The following is a 25,061-nucleotide window of genomic DNA, read 5'->3' as shown; positions in this document are numbered from 1 at the left end:
CTCCATGGCTTTTAAGTCTGTTTTCAGACATTGAGCCTATAAATCTTTTTTAAAGATCTACAAATAATTCTTATGTACAGTGATGCTTGGACTTACAATTTGAGAAGCAGTATTTTGTATAGCATTTTTTCCCCAGAGATATTGTTTTTATATGCTATATATATATATTAACAACTTAATTTTCAATTCATTATAGATATGTTAGTGTGTCTGGTTTCTATGGATATTCAGATGTTTGGCCCCGATGCTTTAGCTGCAGTGAAACTCGTCGAACATCCAAGTTCCAGTCATCAGATTTTATCTGAAATTAGGCCACAAGCTGTAGAGCAAGTCCAAACCCAGACGCATGTAGCATCTGCCCCAGGTTAGTGTTTCTACATAATCTTTTTCAGTTTGGCTATTAATGTACAAGATTGAATATTAAGGATAGATATTTTTTTTTTTTACGATTTATTTTTTATTTATACAATAGCTGGGGTACAGGCCAGAGGCGCAGGAGGGTGAGAGGATTCACCAGAGACAGAGTTGGGGAGCAGAACAAGCAGACATACCAAAAGCACTGCTGAGGGGAGCAGCGGGCGCGGCAGGAGAGGTCTGCCGCGCCATGTGGAAATCTCCCTGGCATGCCAGGAATCAAACGCATGCTGCAGAGGTTGTGGAGCTTCACAGCGCTTTTTCAACCCACTGCCCTAAGGCCCTGAGGATAGATTTAAATATGCTTTTACAGGGAACTGATATTTTATAGTAGACTAAAGGAGAACTTGAGTATGCACTTTCTTTGAGATTGTAAAGGAGAAGCAGGGTCAAGGGTAGAAAAGAGGAAGGATGGTGTAATAGCAGGGTGAAGTGGAGAGGGATGAGGGGAGCATAGTATGTGAAATCAGTAAGCAGCTCCCCAGTGAGCTTCTTATTTGTGATTTTGCTCATTTGAAATTGATATACCAGGAACAGATCAGTCATATTAGCTTACAATTCTAAGGTGATCTTCAGAATACATAATACTTTATTTATTTATTTATTTTAAAGATTTATTTATACAAGAGCTAGGGTACAGGCCAAAGGTGCAGGAGAGTGAGAGGATTCACCAGAGACAGAGCAGGGAACAGAACAGGCAGACTAACTGAAATACACTGCTGAGGGGAGCAGCGGGCGAGACAGGAGAGGTCTGCCACGCCATGTGGGTTGCTCCCTGGCCGGCTGGGAATCAAACCTGCACTGCAGAGGCTGCAGACAGTTCCACAGTGTTGCGCTCCACCCGCTGCGCCACCTGGGAGGCCCTACATAATTCTTTAAATCTTGAACCAAACACCACAGAATCTGAGCCTAGGATCAGGCCCTAAGAACATATATATAAGCTTGTTCACTTGCATCGAGCACCTTCGTGGGGTTCCTTTGGTCAATTCTGTTGTACTAAAATATCTTCAGTTAGGATTCAGGCCTTTCTAATGCCAGCATTGTCTTCAGTTCTTAGATTTCTTACTCCTAACTCATCAGTCATTATATTTTAGCATGCCTAACTTTTTGTAGATTGCTTTCTCTGCCTTCATTTGTAGTAAATAAAAAAATCCACCTTTTACCTCACCTGCTCTTCCACCTACTGCCATTCCCAAGATATTTCTTTTTCTTGTATCTTTCTAATGGCGGATGATCATTTTCTCAATTGACCTTTGCATTTAATGTGGAGGTTATGTGGCATGAATTTCATCAGCTTCTTGCCCCTGCGCTTACAAACTCATTAGGATCTGAACTTATTTTCCTTCAATTTCCCCGTGTCTCAGAAAGATGTTAACTTGCTTTGAATCTGTGCTCTGAATATCAGTCTTACCCATCTCTTCATTCCTGTGTATTATGTATCTTTGTTTAGTTGCTTCTTCCTTTCAGCCTAGAAATATACTCAGGTCTTTCTCAACCTCCCTCACTACCTTTAAAATAAAAATCTCTTTCTCCTTAATCTTTTAGCTGCCACATACATTTAATCACCAAAACTTGTAGAGTCTTCCTAAATAGTCTGTCCTCTTTCATTGCCCATGCTTAGGACTCAGTTCCCACTCTCTTCATATATTGTGGCTATTTTCTCCTTCATTGCTTTAATCATGGTCCCATTCTCTCTTCTACTCTCAGTATCAAAATCATATACTTTATGCAAAGTATGTAACATGTATCACATATCTAATGGATTGGCATAATGTTCTGAAGTTGTGTCATATGTGCATTTAACTTATTTGAATTGAACTAACAAAACTTGGACAAATAATTGAAGATATGAAAAAATGCATAATTTTGACTACTATTCTATGCAATGATCTTTCACCCACATCAATAAATATTACAGAGCCATGCATTTTGGGGTATCAATGGTCAGAATAGTAACAATTTCTCAACCACACAAAGAAGTGAAACTTTCCAGTTTAAGTGGGGTGTTGAGGTTATGTTCCTATTTTCAAAGGAGAAACTGAAGATGAATTAATTGGATGCCATAGAGAATCTGTATCTAACAAAATTAGTAAGTTGAATTAGTAAGGAATTAGTAAGTTGTCAGTGATATACCGAACTAAAAGGGTCATTTGAAGAATAGTGCTTGTATAAATAAATAAATAAATCTTTAAAAAAAAGATTTATTTATGCATACAAGAACTGGGGTATAGGCTAGAGGTGTGGGGTGAAGGAGTGAGAGGATTCACCAGAGGCAGAGTGGGGCACAGAATAGGCGGACTGACCTAAACACACTGCTGAGGGGAGCAGTGGGTGAGTCAGGAGAGGTCTGCTGTGCTATGTGCCCCCCTGGCCGGGGGTCGAACTCAGGCCGTGGTGGTTGGTAATAGCTTGATAGTGCTATCAAGGGGTTAAGAGACTTAACCCCTGCGCCACCAGGGAGGCCCCATTTTGCTTTCATATGAAATGGGCATCTTCAAACTTTTTGCTCACTTTCCTTAATTATGAAAACTTGTATAATCTTTCACCCATTTTTAGATTGACATCTAAATTAGTTCATCATAATTTAAAAGTCATAAATATGTTTTATGCATATTAAATTCACATTTTAAAACATAAGTTACACATTTTGTGTCAAGTGGAATTTTGATACCATCATCCATTTTAAAATCTTATAATTATTCCACTTGATCCTTGAACTCATGTTCATTACCCTTTCAGTGTAGACATTTTAAACTTAGTTTTTCAATTCCCTGTTACTTTCTAAAGCTCTAGGTGTTTAAGAATTAATTTTATTATGAGTTTTAGTAATAAACAGTACATCAAACAATAGTGAATACATTATAAATTTTTGCAACTATAATTTTTTTTTAAAGATTTATTTATTTATTTATACAAGCACTGGGTACAGTCAGAAGCGCGGGAGGGTGAGAGAATTCACCAGAGCCAAAGCAGGGAACAGAACAGGCAGACTGACGAAATACACTGCTGAGGGGAGCAGCGGGCGCAGCAGGAGAGGTCTGCACAACCCCTCACTGGGGCCGAGGATCAAACCAGCGCTGCAAAGGCTGTGGACAGCTTCGCAGGCCAGGGCTCAACTGCTGCGCCACCAGGGAGGCCCTGCAAATAATTATTAAATAAAAAGTAAAATTATTGGAAGTATATCTCTCAGTGAGATAGATGAAGCTTTTCCTTCTTCTCTGGTTAGTGTTAATCCATTATATCTCAAATGATGATTTCTTATTTCTAGATTAAAATTGGGTTCATCACTTTTTTCTTTTTTTCCTTTTTGGAAATTCCAATCTGTAACAATGAATAGAAAAGATAGAACATAAATTCTTTAAACTTCTTTAAAATTATATTTACTACTTAATGTGCTCCATGTTAAACACTCAACGTGAGAAAGTATTTGTTGCTGAGTTATTAGAGCATTTTAAGTTTACTGAAAATATATCAGAAGATACTAGCAAGATGTGACTACTTTATACTTACTATCCTTTTTCTTTAGATTCATGTTATACATTCAAGAAATAGAAGCACAGTGGTTCTCAAACTTTAGAGTGTATCAGAGTCCTCTGGTGGGCTCCAGGGAGCACCTAGTAATTTTTGTTTCTGTGAAGTTCCCATAAGTTAATGGATGCTGCGGGTCAGGAGACTATCCTTTGGGGCACACTGGTTTAGGAATATTGAAATACTTTCTCATTTCAAAACCAATAAAGTATTTTTTAATATTTTATTTATTTACACAAGGACTGGGGTACAGGCTAGAGGCGCAGGAGGGCGAGAGAATTCACCCGAGACAGAGCAGGGAGCAGAACAGGCAGATTGACTGAAATACACCGCTGAGGGGAGCAGTGGGGAAGGCAGGAGAGGTCTGTCGCGCCATGTGGGAATCTTCCTGGCCGGCCGGAAATCGAACCCGCACTGCAGAGGCTGCGGCATCTTCACAGAGCAGCGCTCAACTGGCTGTGCCACAGGGAGGCCCCAGTAAAGTATTTTTTGATGAAATGCTTTTAATAAATTTTTTTCAAAATCTCCACTCTGCAAGCCTATTTAGCTCATTCAAGTGTGGAAAATGTCTGTCACGTGACTGATAAAGTTTTTATTATCAAAAGTATCTTCCTTAATCAGCCTTACTTTGTTTCTAAGGAAAAAAACCTTTATTTTTCAATGTTAATATGTGTTCCTGTGACATTCCTTATTTTCAAATTCTGACATAGTTAAACTTACCATGAGTTGCCCATCTGAATGGAATAGATGCCACCACCTTTAATATTTCTTTAAAACAATCTCTGTGCTTTACTTAGCACAAGATTCTGTCTGAGATGTAATGTACTCTTTGACAGTATTTGAGAGAGAGAGTTGAAAAGGACATTAAGCAGAAATTGTTATCATTCTGTAATAAATCTGAATTCAGAATGCTCCAAAGGGTCAGAATACTCCATTCTAATGCCTGACATTGCCATTTACTATAATGTACAAAATTTGGATAAACCTTAGTTAAGATAGTCTTTGTGGACACTAATATTTCTGAGTCTTCCTTTGGTGCTCCAAAGGCTTTTACATAATAATGGCAGCAACAATAATGATGATGATGGCTCACATTTGTGTAGAACTTCCTTTGTGCCAGACATTAAGTATCTTAAATATATACTGCTCTCCTCATGTGTGAAGTTTCCCTATTTTATAGACAGACAGGTTAAGTAACTCGCCCGTGGTTACCCAGCTAGTGAGCAGTGGAACTCTGGAACTTGCCTCTTTGGCTCCAGAGTCAGGTGTTCAAGCATAATCCTGCCATGTGATAAAGAAAGGGTGAGAGTTAAAAATGTATGAAGAGCAGTTATCAAAGAGAGGGTGATAAGCTCACGCAAAGCAGTTAAAGAAAGGGATATAGCAAAAGTTGAGTATCTAGAAATTATTTTCTTTTGAATGTAAGTGCCTTTTGTATTCTTCGGAATGTCTCTGGGTATCCTAAAGGCAATGCTTCTTAGTTTGTAGCCACTACTATAATAATTGTATATTTCTAGTTTATATTCATAATTTAGTGTGGCTGCATGTTACTCTTTATGAATTGTTTGTAAAGTCTCTCATAATTTCAAGACAATTTCTATATTGTTTTATGTAGTTGATTGTTGATTGATTCAGATTTCATTCTGAATGTGGTATACTAGATCATGGCACAGTTGATTAAGAAAAGGGAAGAAGATTTCTACATAGGTTCAGGGCCTGGAAATGTATTTTCTAGAACAGAGTCATCAATTAGGAGGAGAAAATACAAGCTGCGATTCCTCCAGGAAATTAACTTTGGTTGATCATTATGTACTGTTAAGAAGTGGCATACCTCAGTATGCACCGAGAAATATGACAGACCTGCATTCAACTCCAGTACCCCTAAAAGAGCTTTCCAGCCCACTCAGCTAGCTATCTCCATCATGTGTTTCTCTGGGAACTTAGTTCTTTTCACCTGAAAAATGGGGATAATTAAATTTAGACCTATAAATAAAATTAAAGCAAATAATGTAAATGGCATGGTACAGAGTAAGTGTTCCTTTAGCGGCTAAATGACTTGCCATCTCATGAGAGCCTCGGGCCTCAACCCAGGTCAAGATTGCTTCAGGTAATTCACAGATTTGATTGTGCTGGGGAGCAACTCTAGTCCCAGTACTTCAGTAATCTATTTGTTCGGTTTGAGGGTTCTGAGAACTTTTGCTAAAATGTCATTTTAAAAAAAAGTTGGTACACTTTATAGGTTAGAAAACTATAAAATACTGATTCAGGGATGAAAACTATTTTTAATTTTATCTGTAAAATGTAAGGTTCATATTTGTAACTTATTATCATAATATGACTAAGTCTATATTATATTTTCCAATGTAATGTTTTCATCAGTTTCTTTGTACATAACAGAGCAAAAAAGAAAGGATAATAAATTTGTTTTTATATAAATAAGTTCAAATTATATGAAAATAGATGACTTACTTTATTCATGGGCCTTTAATTGTTTTGAAATATGCTGTAAGTGAAATCAGAAATTTATATGTGAATTTAGGTTACTAGCCTGTCTGTTTTGCACAACCATCTTGCTGCTCTTAAAACAATAAGTATACTTTAAAACTCTTATTACAACAGATAATTTTTTCTCCTCAGAACAATAATTTATACAAAACACTTTGGAATATGGAATTTGAAATTAGTTCAGCTTTTGTTCATTTTATCCCAGAAATTTCCTATATGACAATTAATAGAGTTAATACTAATCTATATATTTTGAAGGAAGTTACCCTTTCTGATATATGTTTCTGTAACTAAACTGGGAGATGCTTTTACTGATGGTGTTGATCTGTGTGATCTTGGACTCGTTATTTTAATCACTTTGAGTCTCAATTTCCTTATCTATAACCACCTTACAGAAGAATTAAGTAAGATAGTATAGGTAAAGTATATATTGTCTGACCCATGAGAAAAGTAGAGTTTATTTTAGCTATGTAACTCATTGCTATAATCTGAATGAATGTGAGGTGAAAAAATAGTTCATATAAAGCAGCTAAAATAAATATATACTTCATTATACATTTCTTTCTCAAATGTGTATATTTTTATGTTTATACACCCTTTTAAAAGATACTGTGAATATTAATTGGTTTAGTATCCATGAATTAAATATGGCCTAGAATGACTGTTTTTAAATGGTGTAGCTAATGTATTTTTCCGTTCAGCTTCCAGAGCAGTCGTAGCACAGCATGTGGCTCCACCTCCAGGAATAGTGGAAATAGATAGTGAGAAGTTTGCTTGTCAGTGGTAAGTGGCTTCTTTCTATTAAGGCTTTATCCTTGAGAAGAATAAAGCAAAAAAGAAAAGGAAATGTATTTCAGCCATCATCCAGAATGTCTTGTTCTATAGCTTTTTTTAGTTAGAATATAATACTATTTGTACAAAGAAAGGACAGTATAAAATCACTTCATGTATGTTTTGGAATAACTTGAAAGAAAATACTCATTAGAAGCTTCAGAATTAAAAGTCTGATTACAACTTAATTAAATCACACCATTTAACTTTGGAGTAAAATTTGTGTTAAATATCATCTTTGACTTTGTAGAAAATAAGCTTTGATGGATTGTAGCTTTTGTTAAAATATTCACTTTTTTTTAAATTTTTCCCTTTTTTTTTTTTTTTTTTTTTTAACGAAGTACCATTGTTTTACATCCTTGTTAATTTTTTGACAGTGTTAACATTTCTCCCTTCCAGTGTGGTAAAAATATACACGTCATCCTTTTGCAGAGGCCATGCTAATCTTCTTTGTGTTGTTACAATTTTACTCTGTCTGCTGCCAAAGCAAACACAGATGTGTTTACTTAATGTTTTATTAAAATTTAATTGTACTGACTTTAAGAAAATAAACCATATTTTTTTTATTAACTGTCCCTTCTCTTTCTTCGAGAGCAAAACTTCTTTGTCATTGGTAATTTACCTTTTCTTAAAAGTAAGGGAAAACTAAGTTATGTGGTAGAATAGTCAATGTGTCTGCTTTGAAATAAACAATTTGTAAATAACATTTTCTTGAGAAGACTGAATAGTCAATTTCTCAGCCACTTACTGAAAAAAAAATTTAGACCTGTTTAAATTTCATTTTGTCATTAGAGCTGCCTGCACTTTGCTTATGAATTTTAACTTAAATTCTTAGAGTATTAACAGAGTGAAATATAAGATTACTTTCCAGTGCTATATTACTTTAAAATTTTCTTGATCCTTTGTCTTCCATTTCTAACATTATTTGTCTCCCATTTTGTGCTCCTGTCACCCTATATTCCTTACTTTTGGTGCTTTTATATCTGTGTTCCTGTGGCATATCATGTCTTTGTTCTCTATACTTTCTCCCCCTCAACCCCCAAACTTTAAAAGGGCAAGTTTATTAAGGAAAAGGAGGTGCCTGCATAGATACAGGCTGGCAGTCTTGGGACAAGATCTGCCTCTCTAGACTTTTCTACTTTGCTTAAGTGGTTTTTAAATATCTCCAATTACTGACTTGTCCCTCGTGTTCTACAATTTTATGCCTTGACACTTTGATGAATCACTTCAATAATATTTGGAAATGGGAAATTAATATCTTCTGTTTGAAACGAGAAAAAGTTTTGTTTCTTTTTGAAAATTCAGTACTAAAGGATTGTGAAGCTTACAAAAAGTGTGCCACATCCTTGTACATCCTGTAAAATATATGAGTGTTAGGTCTAGACTTGTTCTTATGATTCTGTTTTGTATATTTCTGCCAGTTCTTGGTGGGGAGAAGGAGAGAATCACTTAGCAATTACTTTAAATTATTATTTGGTTCACTTTATAAGATAAGCAGCATTAAGTTGGCATGTTATGGAGATAGTAAGTCCCAGCAAGCACCCTTAAGGATGATAAGGCTTCTACTCCCAACTTACAGATGGAAATTACTTTGTGACAAAGACAAGCTGAAGTTTAAATTAGTTTGTAATGAATTGAGAATAGAAGTGTCCAAATGGGAAAATGTGAGTGTTCATCATGGGAAGTATTGCTTTTTCAAGGGACTAGTTGTAAAGCTGGGGTAATTTTTTCTCAAAGAATTTGATATAAGAGCCAGTTTAATTCAGTGTCCCTCCATTTTCCATATCTCACATGGAAGTAGCTCCTAACTGGGGACATCTGATGTATTTTCATTACTGTAAAACAGGAACCTAAGTAGACATTTAGTGAATAAAACTATTTGCTGTAGAATATTTGTTGCACACAGCCCACACCCTCAAACCCGCCCACTTTGTGGAAGTTTTTATATCTGTTGTTGATTACTTTTTATACTAAAATAAGCATGATTAAATAGTCTTTTTATTTGATCTAAATTCTGTGGTTTTTTTCTAATGACATATAAGAGTGAAATTGGATTAATAGGCCTAATTCTTAGTTTATAATACTGCCTTCAAAAGGGTTTCAGTATATTTAAATATGCAGTCTTCTATAATGTATTTTATAATGCCATTTATTTTTCTCTTTTAGGTTAAATGCTCATTTTGAAGTAAATCCAGATTGTTCTGTCTCTCGAGCAGAAATGTATTCTGAGTACCTTTCAACTTGCAGTAAATTAGCTCGTGGTGGGATCCTAACATCAACTGGGTTTTATAAATGTCTTAGGTAAGACATAGTTCTTAAAGTTAATTTATCTGACTTGTAACACCTCTTTCTCTAGCTGGTATTTGTGTTTGAACATTAGGAAGTTTATCAAAGAAAAGAAGGGAAAGATTTAGTTTACTTTCGTCCCACCTACTTATATCCATTAAAGATGTTACATTTGCCCATCTTAATCTCTAATGTTACTCTGTAATTATTACTATCTTCAAATTTATCGAGGCTTTTTGATATTTTGCAGAGTTCATAAAATGTGGTATTGCCTCCATGCAGCTTTTTTGTAATTATGTATGCATTGGATGCGTTTAAAATCCAACAATAATGTTAATGATTTAAAAGTCAAAAAATTGATCTTTTATATTTCATTCTTCGCTTCCCACCCTTGAGAATGTAACTATTTAGCATACTTGTTCATATATAAGTTGTAGTGAATATATTGCTGCTGTACCCGTAATACAAGTTTTACATCTTTTGCTAGTGTGCAGTCACCCAAACTGAGTGCCTATGTGTACTTTACAGAACGGTCTTTCCAAATCACACCGTGAAGAGAGTGGAGGATTCCAGCAATAGTGGACAGGCACATATTCATGTCGTCGGAGTGAAGAGGAGGGCCATACCACTTCCCATTCAGATGTACTATCAGCAGCAACCAGTTTCTACTCCTGTCGTTCGTGTTGATTCTGTTCCTGATGTATCTTCAAGTCCTTCATCTGCAGGTATCACTCTTTCTCATGTTGTAAAGATTGTTAATTAGAGTGATAAAACTAAGTGGAAATGTATATCACATACATTTAAAAGGTGTAATTTTTGTTATTCAAGTAGCAATCTCTTCTTCTGTTGTATTCCTCTGGTGCAAAGTTGGTAGTTGTTAATTTCTTTAAACTTCCACATTAAATAATTACTGCACATACCTTTTGAATCATTTCTTTATGAATTGTGACTTTTCCTTCATATTTTCAGGAATCCCTCATGGACCACAAAACCATTTTCAGAGGACTATTAACAACCAACCTTCAAATTTGACTGCAACACAAATGTCTTTTCCAGTACAAGGTGTTCATTCTGTGGCACAGACTGTTTCAAGAATTCCACCAAATCCTTCAGTTCATACCCACCAGCAGCAAAATGCTCCAGTGACTGTCATCCAGAATAAAGCTCCAATTTCTTGTGAAGTTGTTAAGGCTACAGTAATCCAGAATTCTATACCCCAGACAGCAGTTCCTGTTAGCATCGCTGTAGGAGGAGCTGCACCGAGTTCTGGGGTTCAGAACCACAGTACAGGGCCACAGCCTGTTACAGTCGTCAGTTCCCAGACATTGCTTCACCATCCATCTGTAATTCCACAACAGTCTCCATTACATACAGTGGTACCAGGACAGATACCTTCCGGTACGCCTGTGACAGTAATTCAGCAGGCTGTCCCGCAGAGTCATATATTTGGCAGGGTACAGAACATACCAGCATGTACTTCTACAGTTTCACAGGGTCAGCAGTTAATCACCACATCACCCCAGCCTGTGCAAACTTCATCTCAACAGACATCAGCTGGTAGCCAGCCACAAGACACTGTTATCATAGCACCCCCACAATATGTAACAACTTCTGCATCCAATATTGTCTCTGCAACTTCAGTACAGAATTTTCAGGTAGCTACAGGACAAATGGTTACCATTGCCGGTGTCCCAAGCCCACAACCCTCAAGGGTAGGGTTTCAGAATATTGCACCGAAACCTCTCCCTTCTCAGCAAGTCTCGTCAACAGTGGTACAACAGCCGATTCAACAACCACAGCAGCCAGCCCAACAAAGTGTAGTGATTGTAAGCCAACCAGCTCAACAAGGTCAAACTTACGCACCAGCCATTCACCAAATTGTTCTTGCTAATCCAGCAGCTCTTCCAACTGGTCAGACAGTTCAGCTGACTGGACAAACAAACATAACTCCCTCTTCCTCACCATCACCTGTCCCGGCTACTAATAACCAAGTCCCTACTGCCATGTCATCATCTTCCACCCCTCAATCACAGGGACCACCTCCTACTGTCAGTCAGATGCTTTCTGTGAAAAGGCAGCAACAGCAGCAGCATTCACCAGCACCCCCACCACAACAGGTACAAGTACAAGTTCCGCAGTCACCACAAGTACAGATGCAAGTTCAGCAACAGCAAGCCAATGCAGGAGTTGGTCAGCCTGCTTCTGGTGAGTCGAGTCTGATAAAACAGTTGCTGCTTCCAAAGCGTGGGCCTTCGACTCCAGGGGGTAAGCTTATTCTCCCAGCTCCACAGATTCCTCCCCCTAACAATGCAAGAGCCCCTAGCCCTCAGGTGGTCTACCAAGTGGCTAATAACCAAGCAGCAGGTTTTGGAGTGCAGGGACAGAATCCAGCTCAGCAGCTATTGGTTGGGCAGCAAAATGTTCAGTTGGTCCAAAGTGCAATGCCGCCCGCCGGGGGGGTGCAAACTGTACCCATCTCGAACTTACAGATATTGCCAGGCCCACTGATCTCAAATAGCCCAGCAACCATTTTCCAAGGGACTTCTGGCAACCAGGTAACCATAACTGTTGTGCCAAATACAAGTTTTGCAACTGCAACTGTGAGTCAGGGAAATGCAACTCAGCTCATTGCTCCAGCAGGAATCACCATGAGCGGAACGCAGGCAGGAGTTGGGCTTCAGGTGCAAACACTTCCAGCCACTCAAGCGTCTCCAGCTGGACAATCATCGTGTACTACTGCTACTCCCCTATTCAAAGGTGATAAAATAATTTGCCAAAAGGAGGAGGAAGCAAAAGAAGCAACAGGTTTACATGTTCATGAACGTAAAATTGAAGTCATGGAGAACCCATCCTGCCGACAAGGAACCACAAACACCAGCAATGGGGATACAAAGGAAAATGAAATGCAGGTGGGAAGTCTTGTAAATGGGAGAAAGTACAGTGACTCAAGTCTACCTCCTTCAAACTCAGGGAAACTTCAAGGTGAGGCTAATCAGTACTCACTAATCAGTAACGGGCCGTCGTTAGAACTAGGTGAGAATGGAGCATCTGGAAAACAGAACTCAGAACAAGTGGACACACAGGATATCAAAAGTGATTTGAAAAAACCGCTAGTTAATGGAATCTGTGATTTTGATAAAGGAGATGGTTCTCATTTAAGCAAAAACATTCCAAATCACAAAACTTCCAATCATGTAGGAAATGGTGAGATATCTCCAATGGAACCACAAGGGTCTTTAGATGCCATTCAGCAAGATACTGCCAAAGGTGATCAACTAGAAAGAATTTCTAATGGACCTATATTAACTTTGGGTGGTTCACCATCTATGAGCAGTATACAGGAAGCTTCAAATATGGCAGCACAGCAATTTAGTGGTACTGATTTGCCTAATGGACCTCTAGCTTCAAGTTTGAATTCAGATGTGCCTCAGCAACGCCCAAGTGTAGTTGTCTCACCGCATTCTACAACCTCTGTTATACAGGGGCATCCAATCATACCAGTTTCCCACTCAGGATCAAGAGTGTCCCATTCTCCTGCCCCGTCGTCTGATGTTCGGTCTACAAATGGCACAGCAGAATGCAAAACTGCAAAGAGACCAGCAGAGGATAACGACAGGGAAACCGTCACAGGAATTCCAAATAAAGTAGGAGTCAGAATCGTTACAATCAGTGACCCCAACAATGCTGGCTGCAGCGCAACCATGGTGGCCGTACCGGCAGGCGCAGACCCCAGCACTGTAGCGAAAGTAGCAATAGAGAGCGCTGCCCAGCAGAAGCTGCACCAACCCCCAACATACGTACAGAACGTGGTCCCACAGGTAAGCCTAGTCACGCTTCTTTCAAGGATTCTGATACATCAGTATGGTCGGGGGGAGAAGGATGTTCTTCCATGTCTGCCCTTGAAAAGGTCATATGTCTGCTCCCCAATGGATTCAAAGTCTCATGCTCTTTTTTTATATTTCTAGGGGTTTTTTGGTTGAAATATTCAAGAATTTTTAATTGTTCATTTTAGAATACGATTGCAAGGATCTTTCTGTTGTGTTGTAGACCCAGAACAGAGAAGCACTTGCCAGTCTTACATCTTTTGGAGAACACTGCAACTTGGTCCTCTCTTGGAGTTTGGTGGGAGCAGGGAGGGTGTTTGCTAAGAGTGGTCCAAAAGGGGAAATTCTGTATTTAATTTTGACACTACTGTTTTTGAGGCTCTTCTCACAGTACTTTTGTTAAAAGGATGAACCATGTAAGAACTTCCTATTATATTTATATACTGAATTAGTTGTCATTATGCATTAAAAAATGTTATTTTTTTGTTTGGTTCAGCTTTTCTGATATTCTTAATTTATGTGTTTCTTATTCTGTTGTCATTTTCTGCTATCACCTTTTTTTTTTTAAATAATAAATTTTATTTTTATATTCCCCATACAATTGCAACCCCCCCATTCTGACCCCAATCCCTCCCCTCCCGCCCCTCTCCCCCCAAAACGTGTCTCTGGTTCATAGTTTTTTGTTGATTTTGATTTTCACTTTCTTATAGTTATTCATTTTCCTGGTCCCTTATTTAAGTTTTCTAGATTCCTGCTATGAGTGAGACCATCCGGTATTTTTCTTTTTCTTTTTGGCTTATTTCGCTGAGCATGATCCCTTCCAGCGCCATCCATGTTGCTGCAAATTGCATGTGCTTATCTTTTTTGAATGCTGAGTAATATTCCATGGTATATATGTACCACATCTTCTTGATCCAGTCATCTATTTTTGGGCATTTGGGCTGTTTCCAAAGCTTAGCTATTGTAAATAGTGCTGCTATAAACATAGGGGTGCAGGTGTTCTTTGGAATTGATGTTTCTGTGTCCTTTGGGTAAATACCTAGGAGTGGAATTGCTGGATCATATGGAAGCTCTATGTTTAGTAGGTCCAGAAATCTCCACACAGCTCTCCATAGTGGTTGGACCAGTTTGCACTCCCACCAACAGTGCAGAAGAGTTCCTTTTTCTCCACACCCTCGCCAACATTTGTTGTTGCTAGTTTTTTTAATATGTGCCATTCTCACTGTTGTAAGATGGTATCTCATGGTTCTGCTATCACCTTTTTAACACTATCCGCTGCTGCATGCCTTAGTCAATAAAAGTGTTTTCTAGAATTAGTGTTACTGAATTGAGGGTCTAGTCAACTTATAAAGATCATAAAGGACAGTTTTTGCTATTTCCACTAAAACTCAGGGTTCATTTAACAGTTCTTTCACTTATTCGTTGAATTAATTTTCCCTTGCTCTCTCCTTCCTAACTATAATACGGCTAGAATCTCCTGTGACTGTTGCTAGCTCTGCTAAGTAGTCTTCTGGTTTTTCTTCTCTGTGCTTATGGTGATGGCAGTAGATCTGTGGCCATTTTCACTGCTGCGAAATCTGGATGTGGGCAGGCAGCAAACGGGAGCTGCCAGCCAGAGGCACTTGCCTCAGAACAAATCATCAGCTAATGTGCGTCTTTCTTCATGTGAATGGGTAATGCTGGAGAGAGCTGCTCTGGGATGGAGTAAAATGATATTTTAATTTATGTTTTAGTACTATTTCAAAATACCCAAGTGAGTGAGCATTTAATGGGTGCTGTGAACATGGCAGTAACTACTAATTGAGTTTTGGTGAGCTTTACATTTATTCAGTACACTAAATTTTTTTTAATAATGCAATGTTTGGTGTATAGTAAACATTCATTAAGTTGGGTTCTTGTATATTTTTCTTATAATAATTTCTCAATTTTTGTTGATTACTTATTTTCCTCTTCAGTTCTTTTGTAATTCTAAATATTTATAGACCAAGCCAAATTAGAGCAAAACTCCGTTACCATTGAATTGTTTTATCAACCTTCAAATTTTGCCCTTAATCTTCCAGTGGGAATATATTGACTAAATATAGCTAAATAACAAACAACAATGAACAATGGTACTAACACTAGCTCCGGTGCTAGAGCTTTGCATTAAAGCATTTTCTTACTTAATCCTCCAGCAGCTCTAATAGGTAAAAATTGTTACTGCTATTTTAGACATGAGACAAGGTGATCGTACTGAAATCTGGGTGTGTGTCTGAAATAGGAACTCATGTTCTTAACTGTTTCCACTATTCTAAAGAATTTATTTATTCTAGAAAACCCCTTTATATGTAACTTTGATTATTTGACTTTTATGTTAAAGGTTGTATGTGCCACCAAATGATAATTTTAAAACACTAAAGCTAGATATTTAAAACATATCTAATTCAAGCTGTAAAAGTAATACATTTTATTCCTAAACTAAAAAAATGTGTTTTAAACTTCTATGTATTCTTCTTAAGAATAGTTTATTTAAAACATAGTAGCTACATATATTTGTTTGGCAAAATGTAGAAATGTAAACTTGGCAAGGAGAAAGAGACATAGCGTACATCCAGTCTTTGAGAATGAGTCAGAAACCAGTATTCTTATGTGTGACAAGTAATGTAGTGCCCACTGTGAAGCTAGGCGCTCAATAATGATGCCAGGTGTATTTTGTCTTTACACAGATGATAAAAGCTAAAGGCTGAAAAAAGATCAGCTGTTAAATGGTGTCAAAAGTTTCCTTTGAAGGGTAGACCGTATGTAGGGCCTTGGTAAGAGCCTGCCAATAGAAATCACTTCCATTACTGCCCACATTATTTCAGTTTCTTTATATACTTTTTTTTTTTAAAGATTTATTTATTTGTGCATACAAGATCTGGGGTACAGGCCAGAGGTGCTGAGGATGAGAGGATTCACCAGAGACAGAGTGGGGAGCAGAACAGGCAGATTGACCAAAGTACACTGCCGAGGGGAGCAGTGGGCAAGGCAAGAGAGGTCTGCTACGCCATGTGTGTTGCTCCCTGGCCGGCAGGGGATCGAACTCTTGCTGCAGTGGCTGCGGACACCTTCATAGGTGTCTTAACTCCTTGCGCCACCAGGAAGGCCCTTCTTTATATACTTTTAAAGTTTCATTTTTGACCTTGGTTTAACACCATTTTTATATAACATGCTATTTGAATTTTTACCTTAAAGGGGTAGATGAGAGAATTTATTTTTTTTTTTTTAAGGTTTACTTATTTATGAATACAAGAGCTGGGGTACAGGCCAGAGGTGTGGGGGGTGAGAGTTATCGCCAGAGAGAGTGGGGAACAGAACAGGCAGATTGACCGAAGTACACTGCTGAGGGGAGCAGCAGGCGAGTCAGGAGGTTTGCTGCACCATGTGGGTTGGGTTGCTCCCTGGCCAGCCAGGGATCGAACTCGTGCTGCAGAGGCTGCAGATAGCTTCGTAGGTTGCATCTTAACCCATTGCGCCACCAGGGAGGCCCTGATGAGAGAATTTTAAATGTGATTTTTCAGCCAAACCACCATTTCAAGGGGTCAGAGGTTGTTAAGGAGGCACCTGGACCCCAAGTAGGAACATCTAGACTTGAAGAATGTTAGGGCTAGAAAGTCCACAGGGGAATGTGACTGCTGCTGCTGAGAATGGCCAACTGGTAATCCTTCTCACTCCCTTTGTTATTTTTCTTTACTTGATTTTGTTCTTCTCACTCCCATTAATCAGCTGTATTTCATGATAGAAAAAGTAACAATTGGAGAAAAATATATGAAACTAAATATAACCATAGATATTGTATTTAAGTTTATTTAGATGGGTAGTTTATATAAATACAAAATAAATTGTACCCACTTCAAGGCAAATTTCTTTCTTTATATCTGCTCCTTTTTAAACTGTTGTTTGCAGGTTCAAGTGCATAGAATACTGTTTCTGAAAGCCCTGCCTTCTCCCACTATTCCTGAATGATATCTACTAGAGACAAAACTAGATTGTCACATAAAAAAATTAAAGTTATTTACCAATGCTTACCTAAAGACTTAGGGTTTTTTCAGGAGTTGATTCACATCTCTTTACGATCAGTTGACACCTCTTGTCTGGCACACAGAGGAGCTGGCACCCACCAGCACTTCAGGAAGCTCCTTTGCAGCCTCCAGGGGGCAGCATTTCGCCACAGCCATTGAAGATTATTTTAACAAGAGCAAGAAGAAATCATTTCACTGTTCTTTTTTTAAAAAAAGATTTAATTATTTATGTATACAAGAGCTGGGGTGTAGGCCAGAGGTGTTACAAAAGAAATAACAAAATTGTTTCACACCCTTTGTGTAATTTTATTTTTCTGGTCATTCACTACTGGAGTTATCGCTTATCAACTAACTATGAAAACAAACTAGTATAAAATATGATTTCTTTCTCAGTAGAGTGGAGCATTGATGTAGAATATTCCTCAAGAACTTGATCATTCAAAAAAATACTACTTTTAAACTTACTTTTGTGTTAACTTTTGTGTTACAGTTACAATTATCTGATAAGTCAGAGTAAACAATAAGGTTTAAAAAGTAAACCATTACAACCTAAAAGGAACAATTTTGAACTTTTGTGGAAAAACATAATTCTTTTAATTAATTCATAATTAATTAAAAAGTTAATTGGTTATTTTGGAAGAAAACACTCAGTATAATACAACCTGTTTTTAAAAATTTGTCTTGTTAAAAGAAATGTGTAGCTTTTAATCATAGTAGGAAAATTGAAAATATTAACTCCTATGGTCAAAGAAAATACGAGTCATGCAATTTCTTATTTGATACATTCTGTAAATACTTTTAATTCTTTCTTTTCACTGGTATATTTAGTTCTGTTTAATTCACTCAGTTGTCATTTGTTTCCCTTTTGTAAATTTTTCAAACATACATTAAAATTGGGCCAATAAGCCCCCACTTATCTAACACCTGGCTTCAGATACTATTTTTCCTTTTTAGTTTCATTGGTCCCCTGCCACCGTCATTTCCCCCCGGAGTGCTTTATAGAAATCCCAAACATTTCATTTTATCAATAAATATTACAGTAGATATTTCTCTAATATTTAAGAGTGTGTGTGTATTTCCACAGTACCAATCACAGCTACAATATTATCTTTCAGTTCATGTTCAGTGTTCCCTGTTTGTCTTAAAAAATTTTTTTGAACAATTTACTCAAGTTAGGATCCACAGCTTCAGTCATTCTGACTACATACCCCAGTAGCATTAAGGGTTAAAATACCCTATGATTCCATTATTTAATTTTCTGTGTGACACCAATAAGAGGTGCACAGTGAAAAAAGAAATAGGATAAAGATTTGTTAGCACTCATACAAATAAAATAAACATAAATATATGCCCAGATAGTCAACAAAATACCTAATTTAAATGGTATTAGTGTAGGGAAACAGATGCATTCTGAGAGAATTTGATACCTCTAACAAAATCACCCTGTCTGGATGTTTGTAACCTGTCACTCTTAAGTATTTGTATTTGACTGAAGCTGATCCTTTCACTTACTAGAATTTCGTTGATTTTTAATGCAATATTTGTATTTCAAGGAAATAATTTGTGTATTGTTTGGATAGTTTGATTTGTAATGTCCCCTTCCTTTCTCTCTGACCCTTGTTTACTGTGTGCTATCTCACTACCAGTTTTTATGGCTTTAAGGATTCACAGTTGAACAATTGTCAGGCCCATGTTTCCAGCATAACTTGTCTTGATAGATACTGTAGTTATTGATTTGTTACTGCCCCACACAGTTCATTATCTTTCCTCCAAAATATATTCCTTCTATACTTCCCTAACAGCATTATAATAGCAATAGTTGTCATTTATGGAGAATCTCAACTAGGTTCTTTATAGCTTTTTCTAGTCTTTCCATAATCTCTCTCCTTTTTAGATGAGGAAACAGAATCAGAGCTTAAGTAGATTGCTCAGGTCACACAGCTAGTCAAAAGGCAGAATGAAAATTCTGAGGCCACATCTGTTAAGCAGGAAAGTCCATGTCCCCTCCATGACAGCGGTGTGACCCTAGTGCCTGGGTTCTTCTGTGTGCTGTGTTTTCTCACTAACAATATTGTAAAATCTTAAGGTAAGGACTCTTAGTATAGAAACAACTTTGGCCTCATCCCAAAGAAGTTTTTTCTTCTTAGAACTCAAAAGTTCTATGGCTTCACATTTCTGATAAGAACTTTTTCATTCGGTGTTTTATTATTTTTTCATTTGGATGCTATAGTCTTAAATATTTGCAATTTGTCTTTTTTAATTTTGGGGAATTTTGATCTGAGATCTTCAGCAATTTTTCTTTGTTTTACCCAACTATTTCCAGTCTTACCTATGAACAAATTTATTTAATACTTTTCCAAAGTTTAAATTTCTTGATTTTAAACAATGTTTTCAAAATGTTGTGCTACTATTTCTTTGGGAATTTCAGTACTATTTTTCTCTTGCATGTTATGAGTGAAATCTGAGTTAAGGCTTCAAAGAAAATGTCTTGCCTCAAATTGTTTTAAACTACATCATAATTATTTATGTGTTTTCCACAGTGAAAGGGATGGGTTATAGAAGAAAATATAACATAACTTAAGAGACTTGTACCTACAATTAGAATTCTTTCATATGGATTATCCTTCACAAGCTATAACTGAGCAACTATAAAGACTAAAGGTGTCAGTTAAAATACCTTACTGCAAAATAATATATCCAGCATTCTGCTTAAGGTTACATTATATTGAATAGCTGAAATCTTTGCTGTTTATTATAGTTTCATTATAGTCATTAAACAATCTTGAAAGAATTATACAGAATTAATATTTTGAAAAATTACTAGTTTGCTGTTGACTTGTTCTTGTGAAGAACATGCATAAATAAATCAAATGGGTGCATTTATAACAGATTTACTTCTCTCTTGAATCTATAATTATGTGTTCCTGCCTAATTTTTAATACTAAAAATCTTAATTCTAAAAATGTGTATTTTATAACAACAGTGTGATCTTATCTCTGGTGTGTAGTGAAATGAAAAATCTGACTCCCTAAATATTTTTGTAAAAATAGTTATCCTTTGAAGGAATTTTAAAAATAATTGTTAAAACTGTAAATGTCGGTGTCACCTTAGGTGCACATAAACAGTGTGCACCTTAAAACTTAAAAGACTAGAAAACAGGATGGTTTTCATTGTCATCTCACAGACTCACCACTGTGCTTTTTCACAGAACACTCCTGTGCCACCTTCGCCAGCTGTGCAAGTGCAGAGCCAGCCTGCTGGTTCTCAGCCCTCTCCGTTCAGTGCGGCCAGTCAGCACGTGGATCCAGTGAGGAAGCCCGGACACAACTTCATGTGTCTCTGGCAATCTTGCAAAAAGTAACAGCAATTTTATGTGATATACATAAATGTTCTTCATTCTGGGATGCTTTTATATTTAAATTTCTGCCACATACAGTTTTGTGAATCTTTTCTTTTGAAACCACTAACTTTCAAAAAATACATGTGAAGAATACATGTGAAGAATGATGTTTACATAGACCCAGTGGTACCTGAGTTAAAAATTTGGTGTAGATGGTGTAACCTATCATTGCCTAATGATAGGCTAATAGGGAATTAATATATTTAAACCATTCAGATATAAAGTGCTTATATAGATATTATCATGTCACAGTTAACTTTTTCTATTCATTTACTCTTTCTTTTTTTAAATAGTTTTTAAAGATTTATTTATATATACATAATAGAACAGGGGTATAAGCCAAAGGGGTTCGGGGTGAGAGGAGTCACCAGAGACAGAGTGGGAAACAGAACAGGCAGGCTGACTGAAATCCACTGCTGAGGGGAGCAGCAGATGAGACAGGAGAGGTCTGCTGCACCATGTGGGTCAGCGCCCTGGCCAACATTGAACTCATGTTGCAGTGGCTGGCGATAGCTTGATAGCACTGTCTTTAACCTTTATGCCCCTACTCTCTCTCTCTTTTTTCTTCCTGTAATTCTTTTTTGCTTTCTCTGGTTTTGAGTCATTTGGATGATTACATTTTCTCCTAACATGTCAGTTCTTCTTTTTAAAATGTTTGTAGTGTCCTTGAGTTTGAAATATATACTTAGAGCTATTCTAACCAAGTCTACTTTGAAAAGATACACTGGCTCATGGGTACCGCAATTACCTTGTAACAGAATATTCTGAATTTTTCAATTAATTTTCCCCTCTTAGCATTAAAGTCATTCATTTCAGTTATCCAGAAACTATAATCACCAAATATAGTTGCTGTTATTTTGAATAAACTTTTAGTAGACTACCTAAGAGTAAGAAAAATAAAATACTTTTTTACCTTCACTTACTCTTTTTTTTTTCTTTTTAAGATTTATTTTATTTATGATTATAAGAACTGGGGTACAGGCCAAAGGTGTGGGAGGTACGAGAATTCACCAGAGACCTGGTGGTGCAAGGCATTGAGTGCAGCGCTATGAAGCTGTCCGCAGCCTCTGCAGCGCAAGTTCGATCCCTGGCCAGGGAGACACCCACATGGAACAGCAGACATCTCCTGGCCATCTGCTGCTCCCCTCAGCAGTGTACCTTCACTTATACTTACTCTAACTTCTTTTCTTTATATTGACCTGAGTTTCTGACCACTATCATCTACCTTCTCTCTGAAGAACTTATTATAACGAGGTCTGCCGTGCAGCTGTCTTCAGTTTTTGTTTGTCAGGAAAGTCTTTATTTCTACTTCAATTTTTTTTTTTAATATATTTTTTTAAGATTTATTTATTAATTTATACAAGCACTGGATACAGTCAGAAGCACGGGAGGGTGAGATTATTCACCAGAGCCAGAGTGGGGAACAGAACAGGCAGACTGATGAAACACTGCTGAGGGAAGCAGAAGGCACGGCAGGAGAAGTTTGCGCGCCACGTGGGACCCTCACCGGGGGCCGGGGATCGAACCGGCGCTGCAGAGGCTGCGGGTAGCTTCGCAGCCCAGCGCTCAACCACTGTGCCACCAGAGGAGGCCCTTAAGATTTATTTATTTATTTATGCATACAAGAGCTGGGGTACAGGCCAAAGATGCAGGAGGTAAGAGGATTCACCAGAGACAGAGTGGGCAACAGAACAGGCAGACTGACCGAAGTCCCCTGCTGAGGCAAGCAGTGGGCAAGACAGGAGAAGTCTACTGCGCCATGTGGGTTGCTCCCTGGCAGGCTGGGGATTGAACTTGTGCTGCAGAGAATGTGGATTGCTTCATAGTGTGTTGCTTAACCCCTTGCACCACCAGGGAGGCCCTCTCCTTCAATTTTGAGGGATAATTTTGTGGACATAAAATTCTAGGTTGTTTTTCTTTCAACACTTTAAATATTTTACTCTTGCTTGCATGGCTTCTCGAACGACATCAGTAAAATCCTGTCCTTGTTCTTCTGTCAGTGAGACATTTTTTCCCTGTAACTTCTTTCAAGATTCTTTGTGTTTGGATTTAGCAGTTTGGATATGATATGATAGGTGGAGGGTTTGTTTCTTTGCATTTATCATACTTAGTGTTCACTGTCCTAGCCATTCTTCAAATATATTCCCATTACACATATGTTGTACCTTTTGAAATAGTCCCACAGTTCCTGGATATTGTTTCTTCTTTTTCTTTCATCTCTTTGTTTTCAGTCTGGGAAGCTTTTACTGATATATTTTCAGGATCACCAGTTCTTTTCTTGACTGTGTCCACTCTGCTGATGCCCTAGCAGTTCATTTTGATTCTTAGCATCTCTGCTTCTCTACTTACATTACCTTTCTCATCTTGCATGTTGACTCTTTCCATTAGAACCATAGCATACTAATTATTAATGATTTTAAAGTCCAAGCTCTACCATACCTGAGCCTGGTTCTCATGCTTGCTTTGTCTCAGCAGGCTGTGGTTTTGCAGTTTGTTTTATATTTAGCATGCGTTATATATCTGCATCACTTAACATGAACTGAGACAGTTTTAGGTTTATCTGGCTAGGAGTTATACTGTATTTAATGTTTGCCATAATTGAGGTGTCAGGGGCTTCAATTTCCTCTAAGATCCTTTGTTCCCTCTCCCTTGCTGTCTCTGGGTTTCCTTAGAAACTGCTTATAAAACTGAATCTGTGTCTTACAACTCTCAGTTGTAATATACTATTATGCTGGAGCCTTGTTGATATGGTGATAAGGTATTTGGAAGGATAAACATTCCATAATCTCATGATTAAATCTCACTTTTTTTAGTGAGACTGAATCTAAGCGTTGTAAGTTTGGAAAAACTTTCTTCGCCTTTTGTTTTGTTCACCCCTTATATGAGACAAGGTCCTAGAAGGGGGCTCACGTGTCTAATTGCCCTTCTTTCAGGTCAGATAAGACTAGGGTAAAATAACTTTCCTTGAGTTTTAAACCTTTGTGAAGGAGAAAAGAAAATTCTGGACATACTTAAAAATGGTTTTACTCTGCTAGCAAAACAAGGGAATTTTTCTCCAGTTTTCACTGAGAACCTGGTAGAGTTCCTCAAAGTAAAACTCACAAAAGTGTGGGGACTCTCCAAAGACTGGACCCCTCGTGAGTTTTTACCTTTCAAGATAATCCTTAAGACACCCTCATCAATTCATCAGTTACTCCTTAGGTATTCCTTCTTGTTATTGACTCAGCCATTGGAGTTTATGATTGTCTGAATTTGCCCATCTCCAGTTTTCATGGACTTGGTTTGCCTGTGATCTCAGTTCCAATGGATTTAAGGAGGGTTATTGATTTTCAGTTTGTGCATCTTGTCTGCTCTGAAGACAGAGTGACAACTTCCAAGTTTTTTACATGTCTGAGTGGAAATTAGAAGGTCCTCAATATTTTTTTGTATGTCCTCAGCATGATGTTGACCACTGGTTTATAAATGAAACATATATGTGATCATATTTTATACTTTTTTAAGAAAGAGTGCCCAAAAAATTCCCTATAATAAAAGATACCTATGAACTGCTTTTTAAACTCTGTGGCATTGAAAGAAAGGGTTCACTGTCTCTGGATATTTGTGAATTTGCAGTTACTCATTTTGGTACCGTGTGGATTGGTCAGTGCCCTTTGAATGAGCAGTGTGAGGATGAAAGCAAAGATTGAGAGGCCCCCCCCAGACTTTCCTTTAATGAGGTTGAGATTCAAACCAGAGGGTTTTCAGTGATCCTTAATACAGTTACAATTTCTCCTAAACTTCCTAACATAAGGTTTTATTACTCCTGCTAAACAAGCCTGAATATTTTGGTATCAAGATGAAGTTTGAATATTGGTTGGTCTGATGGGAAATAACAGAAAACAAAATCAAATTCTCTATATGTTACAAATGAGCAAAACCTTTATAGTAGCTTAGACTTTGTGTTCTTAATAAAGGTGCTTCTACTTTGTGTCCAGAACTATCAACCAAAATTTATGGTAAGTCTTTAATTTTTATTAATAATTTAGATTTTAGAAATAATCTAGTCCATTTAAATAGTTAAATTGAAATATTTTTTTTAAACTGCTGGCAATTTTTGCATTTTATTTTAATGTTAAGATTTCTCTGAAGATTATGGGCCTCCCTGGCAGCACAAGGGTTTTAGTCTCAGTACTATGAAGCTATCAGCCAGCCACATAGCACGAGTTCAATCCCTGGCCAGAGAGCTGACCCACA

The 25,061-nt window shown here is 37.4% G+C and overlaps 1 protein-coding gene across 1 annotated transcript in view; it reads left to right on the top strand.

Moving 5' to 3' along the window:
• ARID2 (AT-rich interaction domain 2) overlaps positions 1–25,061 on the top strand; it is a gene marked incomplete at both ends in the record, with an annotated part of 141,801 nt that overhangs the window by 101,044 nt on the left and 15,696 nt on the right. Inside the window, 6 exons of the mRNA XM_084255916.1 lie at positions 197–364; positions 7,149–7,230; positions 9,445–9,579; positions 10,093–10,289; positions 10,534–13,382; positions 20,637–20,785. Of these exons, the coding sequence (XP_084112042.1) occupies positions 197–364; positions 7,149–7,230; positions 9,445–9,579; positions 10,093–10,289; positions 10,534–13,382; positions 20,637–20,785 (3,580 nt within the window). The remainder of the gene's footprint in view (positions 1–196; positions 365–7,148; positions 7,231–9,444; positions 9,580–10,092; positions 10,290–10,533; positions 13,383–20,636; positions 20,786–25,061) is intronic.

The sequence above is a fragment of the Talpa europaea genome, assembly GCF_964194135.1.
Source record: "Talpa europaea genome assembly, chromosome: 15".
NCBI lineage: Eukaryota > Metazoa > Chordata > Mammalia > Eulipotyphla > Talpidae > Talpa > Talpa europaea.
The sequence above is the reverse complement of the archived record's forward strand: the minus strand, read 5'-3'. Positions and strand labels throughout refer to the sequence as shown.